The sequence below is a fragment of the Anomaloglossus baeobatrachus genome, chromosome 7 (assembly GCF_048569485.1).
Source record: "Anomaloglossus baeobatrachus isolate aAnoBae1 chromosome 7, aAnoBae1.hap1, whole genome shotgun sequence".
In the NCBI taxonomy this organism is placed as follows: Eukaryota; Metazoa; Chordata; class Amphibia; order Anura; family Aromobatidae; genus Anomaloglossus; species Anomaloglossus baeobatrachus.
The window spans coordinates 271,357,491-271,372,190 of NC_134359.1; the positions used below are offsets into that span (position 1 = coordinate 271,357,491).

The 14,700-nt window shown below is 48.1% G+C and overlaps 2 protein-coding genes across 2 annotated transcripts; one reads left to right on the top strand and one right to left on the bottom strand.

The window, feature by feature from the left end:
- Positions 1-11,708: 11,708 nt before the first annotated feature.
- On the top strand, positions 11,709-12,020 carry LOC142246268 (histone H4). The gene has a single exon (XM_075319304.1). It carries the CDS (start codon positions 11,709-11,711, stop codon positions 12,018-12,020), a length of 312 nt encoding a protein of 103 aa, XP_075175419.1.
- A 2,214-nt stretch (positions 12,021-14,234) lies between these two features.
- LOC142246269 (histone H2A type 1-like) lies at positions 14,235-14,621 on the bottom strand. Its single transcript, XM_075319305.1, has one exon. It carries the CDS (start codon positions 14,619-14,621, stop codon positions 14,235-14,237), a length of 387 nt encoding a protein of 128 aa, XP_075175420.1.
- Positions 14,622-14,700: the final 79 nt, after the last annotated feature.

Here is a 14,700-nt window from a genome sequence, read left to right on the forward strand (position 1 = left end):
ACTCATCGCGCTCCGCCTGCAATGCATCATGTTTGTTTTTCAGCAGAGACCGTTTTAGAAGGCAGAGTAGCGGTATGGTGACGCTAATAATGGCGTCATCACCACTCACCATCTTGGTGGAGTCCTCAAAGTTTTGGAGGATGGTACATAGGTCTGACATCCATCTCCACTCCTCAGGTGTTATGTGTGGAGTTTGACCCATTTCCCGACGGCTTAGGTGATGCAGGTACTCAACAACTGCCCTCTTCTGCTCACATATCCTGACCAACATGTGCAGAGTTGAATTCCAACGCGTGGGGACATCACACACCAGTCTGTGAGCCGGAAGATGCAAACGGCGCTGAAAGCCGGCAAGGCCGGCTGAAGCAGTAGGTGACTTTCGAAAATGTGCAGACAGGCGGCGAACTTTTACCAGTAGATCAGACAGCTCTGGGTATGACTTTATAAACCGCTGAACCACGAGGTTGAGCACATGGGCCACGCATGGAACATGTGTCAGCTGGCCTCGCCTCAAAGCCGCCACCAGGTTCCGGCCATTGTCACACACGACCTTTCCTGGCTTTAGGTTCAGAGGTGTGAGCCAGAGATCTGCCTGCTGTTTCAGAGCTGTCCACAGCTCTTCTGCATTGTGGGGTTTGTCACCTATGCAGATTAGCTTCAGCACAGCCTGTTGCCGCTTCGCCGAGGCAGTGCTGCAGTGCTTCCAGCTTGTGACTGGTGTGGAGGGCACAGTGGATGAGGATGCGCAGGAGGAGGCTGAAGAGCATGACATTCCGGAGCTGTAGAGTGTGGGTGAAACACTGACTGAGGTAGGGCCTGCAAACCTTGGTGTGGGAAGGACGTGTTCCGTCCCTCGCTCAGACTGGGTCCCAGCTTCCACAATATTAACCCAGTGTGCCGTCAACGAGATGTAGCGGCCTTGCCCACAAGCACTTGTCCACATGTCTGTGGTTAGGTGGACCTTGGGTGAAACAGCGTTGTTCAGGGCACGTGTGATGTTTTGTGACACGTGGTTATGCAACGCGGGGACGGCACACCGGGAGAAATAGTGGCGGCTGGGGACCGAGTAACGTGGGACAGCTGCCGCCATCAGGTCACGGAATGCTTCAGTCTCCACCAGCCTAAAAGGCAACATTTCCAGCGCAAGCAGTCGCGAAATGTTAGCATTTAGAACTGTGGCATGTGGGGTGTTGGCAGTGTATTTGCGCCTGCGTTCAAAGGTTTGCTGAATGGATAACTGAACGCTGCGCTGGGACAAGGACGTGCTTGATGATGGTGTTCTTTCTGCGTAGGCAACTGCAGGTGCAGGAGTGGAGGAGGCTTGTTCGCAGGCAGCATGGACAGAGGATTGGCTCGCATGCACAACCAGCGAAGACGTAGCAGTGACATCAGCAAGCACTGCTCCTCGACTCTGTTGTACTTCCCACAAAGTCGGGTGCTTGGCTGACATGTGCCTGATCATGCTGGTGGTGGTCAGGCTGCTAGTTTTGGTACCCCTGCTGATGCTGGCACGGCAGGTGTTGCAAATGGCCTTTTTTGAATCATCTGGATCCAACTTAAAAAACTGCCAGACTCGGGAAGACCTAACATTTGTACAGGCACCTTGTGTCGTCGTGTTGTTCCGGGGAACGGTTGCCTGACTTCTGCCTGGGGCCACCACCCTGCTTCTTACTGCCTGTTGTGATGCTACGCCTCCCTCCCCCTGTGCACTGCTGTCCTCGCTCTGCATATCCTCCTGCCAGGTTGGGTCAGTTACTGGATCATCCACCACGTCGTCTTCCTCTTCCGCACCCTGCTCCTCCTCCTGACTTGCTGACAATTGTGTCTCATCATCGTCCACCACTTGTTGAGACACGTTGCCAACTTCGTGAGAACGTGGCTGCTCAAATATTTGGCCATCTGTACAGACGATCTCCTCATGACCCACTTCAATATGAGCTGGCGAGAGGCCAGAATGTGTGAATGGAAACGTGAACAGCTCTTCCGAGTGTCCAAGTGTGGGATCATTAATGTCCGAGGAGGACGTGTACTCAGCCTGGTGGTAGGAAGGAGGATCAGGTTCAGAAATGTGCGGTGCAGTATCACGGCTACTGACACTTGACCGTGTGGAAGACAGAGTGTTTGTGGTGGTGCCAATCTGACTGGAAGCATTATCTGCTATCCAACTAACAACCTGTTGACACTGGTCTTGGTTCAAGAGCGGTGTACTGCTGCGGTCCCCAAGAATTTGGGACAGGACGTGCGAGCGACTAGATGTGGCCCTTTGTTGTGGCGAAATTAGAGCTTGCCCACGACCTCGGCCTCTGCCTGCACCACCATCACGTCCACTTCCTTGTTCCTTGCCAATGCCCTTGCGCATTTTGCAATGCTGTGCACTGCTGACGTGTATATTCACTACTTGTGCGTTATATTAAAGTTTCTGGAAATTGCACACAAGTGCACCTGTACGCTGCCACCAACAGGCACACACGTGCGGTTTTAAAAACCAAGCACGGACGCAATAAGAACCTAACAGGTTTTTTTGGGGAGCGACAATTACAGACAAGTCAGACACTATCTGGACTGTTTTACACTGTGTACACCAGCCCCAGATATGATGAAGGCTGGTATACGGTCACCACTACCCTGCCTGCCTGCCTGCCTGTATACTGGTACAATAGTCCTGACAAGGACTCTTTTGGTCACTAGCCTGTATTCAGACCTGGCTATACCCTGCCTGTATATAGCAACAGTAGTCCTGAGAAGGACTCTGCTACTGTACTCCGACCTGGCTATACCCTGCCTGCCTGTATACAACTAGAATAGTCCTGAGAAGGACTTTTGGTCACACTGTTTGCAGCCCTGCAACTGAAAAAGCTATAAAGGGCCGCAAAGCTTTCCCTGAATCAGCGACACTCTCCCTGCACTCACTGTCTGGATAGCTGTGAGCAGAGCACAGCGCGCCGGCCGATATAAAGGCTCGGTCACGCTGTGCAGGCCGGCCAATCACTGCAATTCCACAACTAACAGGGCTGTGGCATTGCAGTGGTCTGCCAGCCAATCCCTGCATGAGGGCTGGCTCTCAAAAGAGCGCCAACATGCAGAAATGAAGACCACGAGTACAGCACGAGTATCGCGAGATTACTCGGTCCCCGCCGAGCAGCCCGAGTACAGCGATACTCGTGCGAGTACCGAGCAGTGACAAGCATGCTCGCTCATCACTACTAAGGGTTACACATTGTGATTATCTCATATGAATACTCACTTAAGGTTTGGTCTCACGTACGCACTGTATACTGCATCTGTGATTTATAGAGCCGAAATATCGCTCCCATAGAAACCTATGGACTCCAATGGGGCACAAAAAAAGGTCTCATGGATTTAGATGGAATCAGTCTCATGGTCCTGGACATTACAGAGCGCTGGCTTGTTGCCATTTTTGTAGGTTATATACATAGGAATGCCTAAATATGCATGTGCGCTTCCCCTTTAAGAGGCACTTTGTTGCGGTACAATCAGCCGGAGATCCAGGATATAAATCTGCGGTTTTACCACTCGTCTTCTCGACATTTCCAGGTAATGTGGAATTACTAATGGGTCTGTAATGTTGTGATTCACGGCGTTGTGGTGGTGGAGCGGTGTCATTCCCCAGCACGCCGGCTCTGACACATGGAGCTACCGGAGCAGGTAACGTCATCCATCATACCGGGAGGTGGAGCTTAGAGCGGACGTCTCTCCATGACTGCTGATGATGAGGGACGTCATCTGTGTGCCGCCCGGTGGATCAGGGCCTGGTATTCACCGCACCTTCAGGCTACAGCCATAGGGCGGCATGAAGATGGCGATGATGATATTTATTTATTTTACTCACTTATATAGCGCCATTAATTCCACAGCGATTTACAGACGTGATCGTCGCTGTCCCCATCGGGGCTCACAATCTACATTCCCTATTAGTCTTTGGAGTTTGAGACAAAACTGGAGAACCCGGAGGAAACACATGAAAACACGGGGAGAACGTACTGACTACTTTCAGATGTCGTCCTTGGTGGAATTTGAACCCGGGACCTCAGTGCTGCAGGGCTGAGGAGTGATGTGCTGCAGAGCTGAGGAGTGATGTACTGCAGGATGGGGATGAGGAGTGATGTTCTGCAGGATGGACTGAGGAGTGATGTTCTGCAGGATGGGGCTGAGCAGTGATGTACTTCAGGATGGGCTGAGGAGTGATGTACTGCAGGATGAGTTGAGGAGTGATGTTCTGCAGGATGGGCTGAGGAGTGATGTACTGTAGGATGGGCTGAGGAGTGGTGTTCTGCAGGATGGGCTGAGGAGTGATGTACTGCAGGATGGACAGAGGAGTGATGTTGTGCAGGATGGGCTGAGGAGTGATGTTCTGCAGGATGGGCTGAGGAGTGATGTTCTGCAGGATGGGCTGAGGAGTGATGTTCTGCAGGATGGGCTGAGGAGTGATGTTCTGCAGGATGGGCTGAGGAGTGATGTTCTGAAATTAGTGTTTGTATATAACGGGATAAGAGAGTTGATTTTTTGTGCAAAACATGAGAACAGAACAAAATCATCAGATGGGTTGTTGCTGTGAGCCCCTGCCCCCTGTGTCCTGCCCCCTGTGTCCTGTGATCCCCATAATAAAGGTTATTGGGGTCTTTTATATATTTATTGTACATAGTTTTTTGTCTCAGGCTGTATGACACCAAACACGGCCGCCATCACATCTCCAGGGGTCTCTCCCGGGTTTCTAAATATTCATAGTTTTTATTCATGTCATCATCTGTCTCTCAGTTTCCCCAGAATCCTCGGTGGCCGATCTGCGGCTCCAGAGCTGTGAATTGGGGGCGGCATCGATCGCACATTTGCCTTTTATAGAACTAAGTCCTCTGCTTTGTAACTAGACGTGAAAACTGAGTCCTCTGTGCGCCGCTGTTTTCAGATGATGATGACGGCCGGGATCAGAATGGAGCGTTCATGTCTGTTCTCACTGTGGTGACATCATAGGTTTATGACATCATGGAATATGCAAATTATAGCTGACCACCCCGATGACTACATAAAGGGGCGACACTCACTTGCCTAGGTCATCACTTTGTGATGTCACAGTGATCAAAGGATCTAAAAATCCGCTCCTGAGAGCCTAACAGCCATTATACTTCATAAAGGAACAGGACGATGGACCGAGCTACGCAAGCAAGAAAGAGGAGCCCTTGGAACAGAAACCGTGGATTCCCTGGATTATACACCGTGGAGCCCCTGGATTATACACCGTGGAGCCCCTGGATTATACACCGTGGAGCCCTTGGATTATACACCGTGGAGCCCCTGGATTATACACCGTGGAGCCCTGCGCCTTTACTGCCTTTTTGGATAGTAACCAGGATAGGAACGCCCCACAACGCAGGACCGGGAGCATCGTGAGAACCTGGTGACCGTATCACTGCTCGTTATCCGCTAATGTCATGTAAACCTTTGCTGGGCAATTTATCAAGGCTGGGGCTTTTCTGCGCCGACCTTCATGACGCGCCCCCTGGAGTAAGATCTGTCAGGGATATTTTACACCACTTTTGTGCCCTTTATTATACTAAGCTCTGCTCACTTTTTATTTAAAAAGATGAAAGAGCCGGTGTAAAAAGGTGAAAAGTGATCACATGTAAGGTGTGCGGGACGTTTTCAGGATTTCAGACAGTTTTACAACCCTTTTCTGGTGCTGGTCCACCTGACCTAAAATCGTCAGCCTCATAAAGTGTATCGTATATGGAGATGTCGAGTTCTGGTCAGGGTTGTGTCCAAGAGACCACGAAAGAAGAAACTAATTATAATTACGGTTATAAGTTGTTAATTTGTACAGATTTGTGTTAGTATTGATAGTTGGGGTTTATTTCAGTTAGGGTTGTTTTGGCCTCACTAGCCTCAAGCTCGCTCCTCCGGCCAGCAGCTACTCTGTAGATGCAACCCTGGGCCTGTGGTAAGGCTTTTTCCCTGTTAAGGGGTGTAATTGTGGCGATCAGGTTTCCTATTGAACATACAGAATTGAGTGGCTTGTGTGAAGTCTGTCTGAGGAAACCTTATGAGCTGATGGCCTTAGACAGATTTTAACATTTTGGGAAAAAGCATTAGTAGCTTATTTCCATTAGGGTTAATTCAACCGCTCTGGTATTAAGCTCCTAATTCCCTTTGTGTAAAGGACATTTTTACAGTGTGAGCGATGAGATGATGGATCTCTCCGCCACATTATCTTACGGTCATGGAGGCCTGTGCGCCTTTCTTGACTATTTGCAGGTTATTGGCACTAGATTATGGGACGTTGATCCAGGGAACTAGTCTGATTGCCGTATGTGGAGTCGGGAAGGATTTTTTCCCCTAATATGGGGCAATTGTCATTTGCCTCATGGGGTTTTCGCCTTCCTCTGGATCAACACATTAGCTTTTAGGTTGAACTTGTGTCTTTCAACCTTAAGGCTATGAAACTGTCCCTCTATTGAGGTTCAAAGGTTTATGCCAGGGTTCCTTTGGAGGGTTTTGCTCGACATCTGTGCTGGAAGCCTTTTTGAGCCAAGTGCCTCAGATATCTTTATTTAGGAAAGTAGCATTAGTTAGAATTTATTTTAATGAGAATTGGCTGACCCACTTTAGCCTTAAGCTCGCTCCTCCGGCCAGCAGCTACTCTGTGGATGCAATCCTGGCTCTGTGATAAATCTTTATCACTGTATAGGGGTGCAAGATTGAAATCTAGGGTTCCTTTGGAACCTGAAGGATAGAGAGTCTAGTGCCAAGTCTGTCTGAGGAAGCCTTTTTCAGCCAACGGCCTCAGACAGGTGCTATCAAGAGAGTAGCATTAGATAGTTTTTTCATTTAGGGTTGATTCAACCACTCTAGCCTCAAGCTCGCTCCTCCAGCCAGCAGCTACTCTGTAGATGCAACCCTGGGCCTATGGTAAGTCTTTATCCCTATTCAGGGGTGTAATGTGAAGTAGGATGGAGTGGCTTTGGTCATGTCTGTCTGAGGAAGCCTTATGAGCTGATGGCCTTAGACAGACCCCAATATTTAGGAAACAAGCTTTAGTAGCTTATTTCCATTAGGGTTAATTCAACCGCTCTGGTATTAGGCTCCTAATTCCCTTTGTGTAAAGAACATTTTTACAGTGTGAGCAATGAGATGATGGATCTCTCCGCCACATTATCTTATGGTCATGGAGGCCTGTGCACCTTTCATGACTATTTGCAGGTTATTGGTACTAGATTATGGGACGTTGATCCATGGAACTAGTCTGATTGCCGTATGTGGAGTCGGGAAGGAATTTTTCCCCTAATATGGGGCAATTGTCTTTTGCCTCATGGGGTTTTCACCTTCCTCTGGATCAACACATTAGCTTTTAGGCTGAACTTGTGTCTTTCAACCTTAAGGCTATTAACCTGTTCCTGGGTCCGACGGCCTCAGACACATCCCAACATTCAGGGGAATAAAGGTTTAGTTAAAGAGGGAGAAATTAAAAGTAAAGCTACAGAAACAAACTAAAATCCCAAAAAATGTATAAGTTCCAAATAATATAATATAGAGCAAAAGTATTATCCTGTCAGGTCCCATGTCAGGGTATTAGTCTGTGATCTGGGCAGATTAATGCTGTTGCTCTTGTATATTAAATTGGAAATTTTGGTGAATTTTAGTTTCTTTTCCTGTAGCTTTGCTGTTAATTTTAGGGTAGGGACTCGCAAGACATGAGGACCCTTGACGTGGGTTGCGAGCTTTGTGTATTTTGGCCAAAATATCAACCAATGCCACAGAAATTATATATTCTTTTTCATGTTATATTTATTTGTATACAGGCGCTGGGCTCTTCATGTGTGTGACCAGCGCCCTATACAAGCCTTATCTAATACTGAACAGTCACCCCCTCCATGAATCGGGAGGTTGTGAGTGGTGGTCGTCTCATCAGTATTTTGCTTCCATCTTTAGTGCAGCATTTTCTGTGACCCGGGCAGGCAAATTCTGCTGCTCCTTTTTTTTGTTATATTGCACTTATGAAATTTTGGGGAATTTTAATTCCTTATTTGGTGGCTTTTGCTTTTAATTTTAGCAAAGTGACTTACAAAGCAATGAGGACCCTTGACGTGGGTTGCAAGGTTGTGTTTTTTAGCCAAAATATCGACCAATACCTCATATATGTATCATATCTATTTTTTTGCATGCTTTATATATTTTTATGGAGCCAATCCCGTGTATATTGGCCTAGTATACTATAATGTAATATAATACTAGGATGTAATATATAATACCGTTGTTCTGTTCATGCTCCGAGATCTTATGAACTCTTTGCTCAGTGAGTGGAAGATTAATTGTTCTTCATGTCACAGCCCTGCTCCACGGCCGAATGAGATAAATCTGTTCATGATGCGGCTCTTCTGGCGGGGAAGATATTTCTTGACTCGTGTTTCTGTTTTTCACTTTATTTATATATTGTTTTCAATAATATACATCACACAACTATATTCTGTTTTTCTGACACATTATTGAATTACACTCACATTTTATTTTTAGACGCAGTTTTTGTTTTTACAATTTTGTACACTTATTTACACCACACCCTTTGCACATATATATCTATATATATATATATATATATATATATATATATCCCCAATTTGGGATGTATTTCATCTGTCTAGATTTTGGCGGTTGGTGACTGTTCACATTCAGTCATCAGGCCCTGTCCACAGGCTATTTACTTCATGCAGCATTTGCTTGGACCTGTCCCGCCCACGGCCATGACTCAGTCATGGGTACGGGATTGAAATAGACCAGGTGAGTGCTGCTAAGAGCAGTTCTACTATTCATATGTGAGGCCGTATGGCACATTTTATAAAAATATTTTAGTGTAGGACTGCCCCAAATGAGATTTGCCGTGACGTGGCGGGGTAGCTCAAGAAATTGCAATTTTTTGCCAAAAATCTCAAAAATTTTTATAATAAGTACAGTTTGGAATTTTTAGTGCTGAAGTGCACATTTAGTGCTGGCTTTTTGTTTTTTCTTCAGATGTATAATGTCACCTGGCATCAAGCCCTGGGGTTCGTGGTGTCACGGCGTCTATCAGATACCTGATATCACCAACCCAGTCAGTAAGAAAAAAAAATAGACAACAAAAAAGTTTTATTTGAAAAAACACTCCCCAAAACATTCCCTCTTTCACCAATTTATTGAAAAGAACAATCAATTCCAGGTCCGGCGTAATCCAATAAGGGCGTCCCACGGCGATCCATACCATAGTCACTGTCCCAGTCAATGAAGAACAGAATGTTCCCCATTGGCTGGGAGAGTAATGCCGTGACCTGAGCGAACATCAATAGGTCAGCCCAGGTCACTGCAGGGGATGACGAGCGCTGCCATCAGGAGGTTAGATGAGATATTACCTGCTGTGACGATCTCCTGCTCTCCTGATGTCAGCGCTGTCACTGACTTCTATGCCCTCCGCGTTCTCAGCAGTATCGCGAGAGCCCGTGACGTCACCGCTAGTGACAGTCTCAGGCCGCCCGCGAGACGGGCATAGACGGCAGTGACCGCGCTGACGTCAGGAGGCAGGAGATCGTCACAGCAGGTAATGATCTCATCTAATCTCCTGACAGCAGCACTCGTCATCCCCGCGGCTGCACGCACTGCAGCGTGAGAAGCTGCTGACACTGCGGGCAGACACTGACACTGCAGGGCGGGCAGCCACGGGGTTGGAGGGGGACACAGACTGCACGGGCACCTGGAGGTCACACGGAAGTGCTTCTGTGCGTCGTCCAGGGAGTGTGATGTGTGTGTTTACTCTGCTCTGCTTCCTCTTCCTGTCATAGTGACATCCCTTCCTGCAAAACCGCAGCCAGTGATGAGCATTACCGCAGGTAAATCGTGGCTATACCGAGGGTATACCGCACATCATTTGCTACCCGCGGTATTTCGCGATTACATTACAGTGAATGGAGTGAAATACCGGAGGTCCCTGCGGAAAAGAAACGACATGCACATTTTATCAAGAAATGTTCTCAAGAAATTCTGCAGAAAGAATTTTCTTTAGAAAAAAACGCAGCGTGAGCACAGATATTTTTTTTCCCATAGGTTTTGCTGGGAAATGTCTGCAGAAAGATTTCAAACATTTCTCAAGTAATTTCCGCAGCAAAAGGTCCATAGCAATAGAAGCTTAGAAAAAGCTAAATTCTTCAGATATTATCCAAGTAAATACTAGTAAAAAGATCGAGTAAATAGAGAGACCTCAGGGAGACCTGTTTGGTTACCCATGGGGTGTTTGCAAAACCACTAATAAAGGATTGGGGAGAAAAAAGTGGAGAAACAAGTGTGGTACCCTGCAAAACAATGACAAATATTTATTTGGGTACAAAAACCACATGAGATACAAATATTGTATATAAAAAAGAGGAAAAGATGACAGATGCAATAGACTTCTGGCAGGAAAAAAAAACCACTACAGACCTGTGTAATTACATATGGGTAAGTACCACCCTGCTGCCAAAGTCATAACAATTGTAGTCACAACCTTGTAGCCATTCCAGCAAATAACAAGTAATAACATATAAAGTGCTACCATGCTGGAGGAATTTTTTTTTGCAAAAAAAGGGATAACATACCAGAATAGAATGTAAATCAATGCAGGGATAAAGTGCCAGCAGTGCAAGGGTCTGGAGCCCCCCCAGGAGAGGTAACCTCATTTTGTCACAGAGCAGGCTTCATCAGACCAGAAGTGAGGGGAGTCTATTCTATTCATTCTATTTTGTTTTATATAATCCCTGTTTTTTTGCAAAAATATTCCTCCTGCATTGAAGCACTTTACATGTCAATCAATTCTTATTATTTGATGGAATGACTGCATGTTTGTGACTACAATTATGCCTTTGTTAGCAGTGTAGTACTTGCCTATATACCATTCATGTAATTATATAGGTTTGTAGGAGTTTTGTCGCCAGATCCAGACCCTTGCACTGCTGGCACTGTGGCCGTGTGTGGACAGATCATCTCTCCAGAACCCCGTATTCTTAGAACAAAACAACTCAGAGCAAAATAACAGGAGCATGTGAGGAATCAGCTCTTCAAAGTGATCTTGGTGATGATAAGACTGATATTGAGGTGATCAGGACAGATCTAGTCCGCTATGTACCTGCGCACACGGGCGGTCACCTAGAATCTTACATTAATGGGTGAAATTTACTGTATCACTCACTGCCCGCACGTGTCTGATCTCAGGGATATGGAGCAAAATCAATCCGATTATTTCCCGCATTGACTTCCAGCTCCGCAGTAATCGCAGTAATGGAGGATGGATGTAGATACCGACATTGCTATATAAACCGTCTGGTGCAGACACTAGTACGGAACATAATGGCGGATATAAGGGGCACCAGCTCTGATGAGGAGGATGTGGTGGCTCTGAGAAGAGCCTTTGTGTTGTACTCGGGGTGCAGGACAGATCTAGGCCCTCTCCCCACGGATGCGGCGGGCCAGCTGGATATCTAGAGTCAAAAGAACTGCAGAAGCACAAAGGGCGGTAAATTCAAACTCCCTAACATTTCCATATTCAGCCAATCAGCAGAGGAAAGGGCGGATTTCTCAGTCTGTAAAACACGCCCCGGACACGCGTCATCTCCTCAGTTCTCCTTCTGGTCCGACCATCCTCTACATAAAGGAGGAGTCAGAGGCCGTTTCTCACTTGTTTTATGCTATCTGCTCTGAAGATGTCTGGTCGCGGTAAAGGAGGAAAAGGTCTCGGGAAAGGCGGCGCCAAGCGGCACAGGAAGGTGCTCCGTGATAACATCCAGGGCATCACCAAGCCTGCCATCCGCCGTCTCGCCCGCAGAGGAGGCGTCAAGCGCATCTCTGGCCTCATCTACGAAGAGACTCGCGGAGTCCTGAAAGTTTTCCTGGAGAATGTGATCCGTGACGCCGTCACCTACACCGAGCACGCCAAGAGGAAGACCGTCACCGCCATGGACGTGGTGTACGCGCTGAAGCGCCAGGGCCGCACTCTCTACGGCTTCGGAGGTTAATTCTGCTCTATTCTGACAACCCAAAGGCTCTTTTCAGAGCCACCCACATCTACCTGAAAGGCTACAAAGTCCTGCTGCTGTGGGGTGAGCGGAGGGCGGATCTCCTGTGCCCTGGTGAATGCTGTTCGCTCTCACTGATCTATCATGTGGCCGATCATATAACACCGGGGTACATGATGGGGGTGGTATAGCCGAACATGGCGATATCTGAGCACAGTCCATATCCTGCTGTGCTGCGGTCACTACAGAGTAAGAAGCAAAGTTCTGCTGTGAGATGAATGTGTTGATGCTGCTTTAATGATATTTTTAGGGTGAGACCCGTGTGGGTGATCGGGTGCAGCGAATATTTACCGGGAATAACGCTGTATGAGGCAGCTGGATAGATGGACGCACTGTACCGGGTTTATAGACTCCTGTGTAATCACCGCGTCTTGGGCACTTTAGTCTCGGATCGATGGCGGCCACCGAAGATTAATGATAACCCTTCAGAATAATAATGGCGGCTCATCCTCCATCCAGCGCGATCACCGTGTGCGGGGGCAGCAGGTCTGGAGGACAGGACTGCGCTGTATCCGGAGTATTGTAGAGCTGCCCCAGACCTGAATCCTCACAATATAATCCCCCCTATATGCAGAGGCGCAGGTTATAATCAGATGGACGGAGAGCAGCGAATGAGGGGAGGGGGAGACAGAAAACTGAAACCGCAGCTGAAAACGGTGACACCAATGGGTTAAACGGATGAGTGCTCTTAAATAGGCGGAGCTACAACGAATTTGAAATTCCCGCTCAGTGGTGACGGTTTCTTCTGTCCCTTTTCTGTAACACGTGCTCCTGCCTTCTTTACAGTTTGTCCTGCTGCTGTGGGGTGAGCTGACTGCCGATCTCCGGGGAATGCTGTAACTGTCACTGATCTGTTATGTGAATACAGATAACGCCGGGGTGTATAATCCAGTACAAGTGTCTTCTTCCGGGATTAACACCTTACTGGCCGATACCGCTCCACATGTGTTCTCACACATGAAGCGACTTCACCCCCACATCCTCGTGGAATATTCAAGGTGATGGGGCACATCTACACTTTACCCACAGATCTAGTGTCGCATGATTGTGACCCTTTTAGTGGGGAAATTTGTGGCAGGAAATTGCTGGTTAGTAGCCGCATTAAGTGTTATGTGAAAACCCGGTCTATCTACTCACAGCAAAGACAAATTTCCACCCTCGAAAGAACAAGACCCTCCATCCCCTGTATATATTGCGTTGTATACACTATAGAATTGTGAGACCAGTAAAGCAACCGCTGCCCCATCTCCACATGTCAGCTCTGGAGCAGATCAGCCCATTCATTTCATCAGCAAAAACACTAGTGCATGCCCTCATCATCTCCCGCCTTGACTACTGCAACCTCCTGCTCTCTGGCCTCCCAACACTCTTGCACCCCTCCAATCTATCCTAAACTCTGCGGCCCGCTTAATCCACCTCTCCTCTCGCTACTCCCCAGCCTTGCCACTCCCTTCACTGGCTTCCCCTCACCCAAGGACACAAAACATTACCCATGACATACAAAGCCATCCACAACCTGTCTCCTCCCTAGTCTCCCGGTACCTACCTGCACGCAACCTCAGATCCTCACAAGATTTCCTTCTCTGCTCCTCTAATCTCCTCTTCCCACAATCGTGTACAAGATTTCTCCCGTGTATCCCCCATACTCTGGAACGCTCTACCGCAGCACATCAGACTCCCCCCTACTGTGGAAAGCTTCAAGAGGAACCTCAAGACCCACCTCTTTCAAGCAGTCTACAACCTACAATAGCCCTCAGTCCAGTAGACCACTGCACAACCAGCTCTGTCCTCACCTATTGTATCCTCACCCATTCCCTGTAGACTAAGCCCTCGCGGGCAGGGTCCTCTCTCCTCCTGTACCAGTCTGTTTTGTACTGTTAATGACTGTTGTAGGTATACCCTCTTTCACTTGTAAAGCACCATAGAATAAATGGCGCTATAATAATAAATAATAATACCCTGAATATCTGCTCTATAAGAAACGCAGCACAGAAGTGCGGATCGTACAGGAATCTATACACAGCCTGGTGCTTCTGTTAAACACGGGGAGAAGTGCTGACATCGGCCGATATCGGCAGCCTCAGCTCTGATGAGGAAAACGTGGTGGCTCTTAGAAGAGCCTTTGTGTTGTGGATGATGCGGGATCAGTGGCGCTCACTTGCTCTTCTTGCCGCTCTCGGTCTTCTTGGGCAGCAGCACGGCCTGGATGTTGGGCAGGACGCCTCCCTGGGCAATGGTCACCCCACCCAGCAGCCTGTTCAGCTCCTCGTCATTGCGCACAGCCAGCTGCAGGTGCCGGGGGATGATGCGGGTCTTCTTGTTGTCCCGGGCAGCATTGCCGGCCAATTCCAGGATCTCAGCGGTCAGATACTCGAGCACAGCGGCCAGGTAGACCGGAGCGCCGGCGCCCACTCTCTCGGCGTAATTGCCCTTGCGGAGAAGCCTGTGCACACGACCGACCGGGAACTGCAGTCCTGCCCGGGATGAGCGGGTCTTGGCCTTAGCGCGGGCCTTCCCTCCTTGTTTGCCGCGTCCAGACATCGCTCTGATCTTCTCTCCAACAGCTCAAAGAAAACACAATTCTTGTGCGATGTCAGTGCTGGTTCCTCATTCGCTTTTA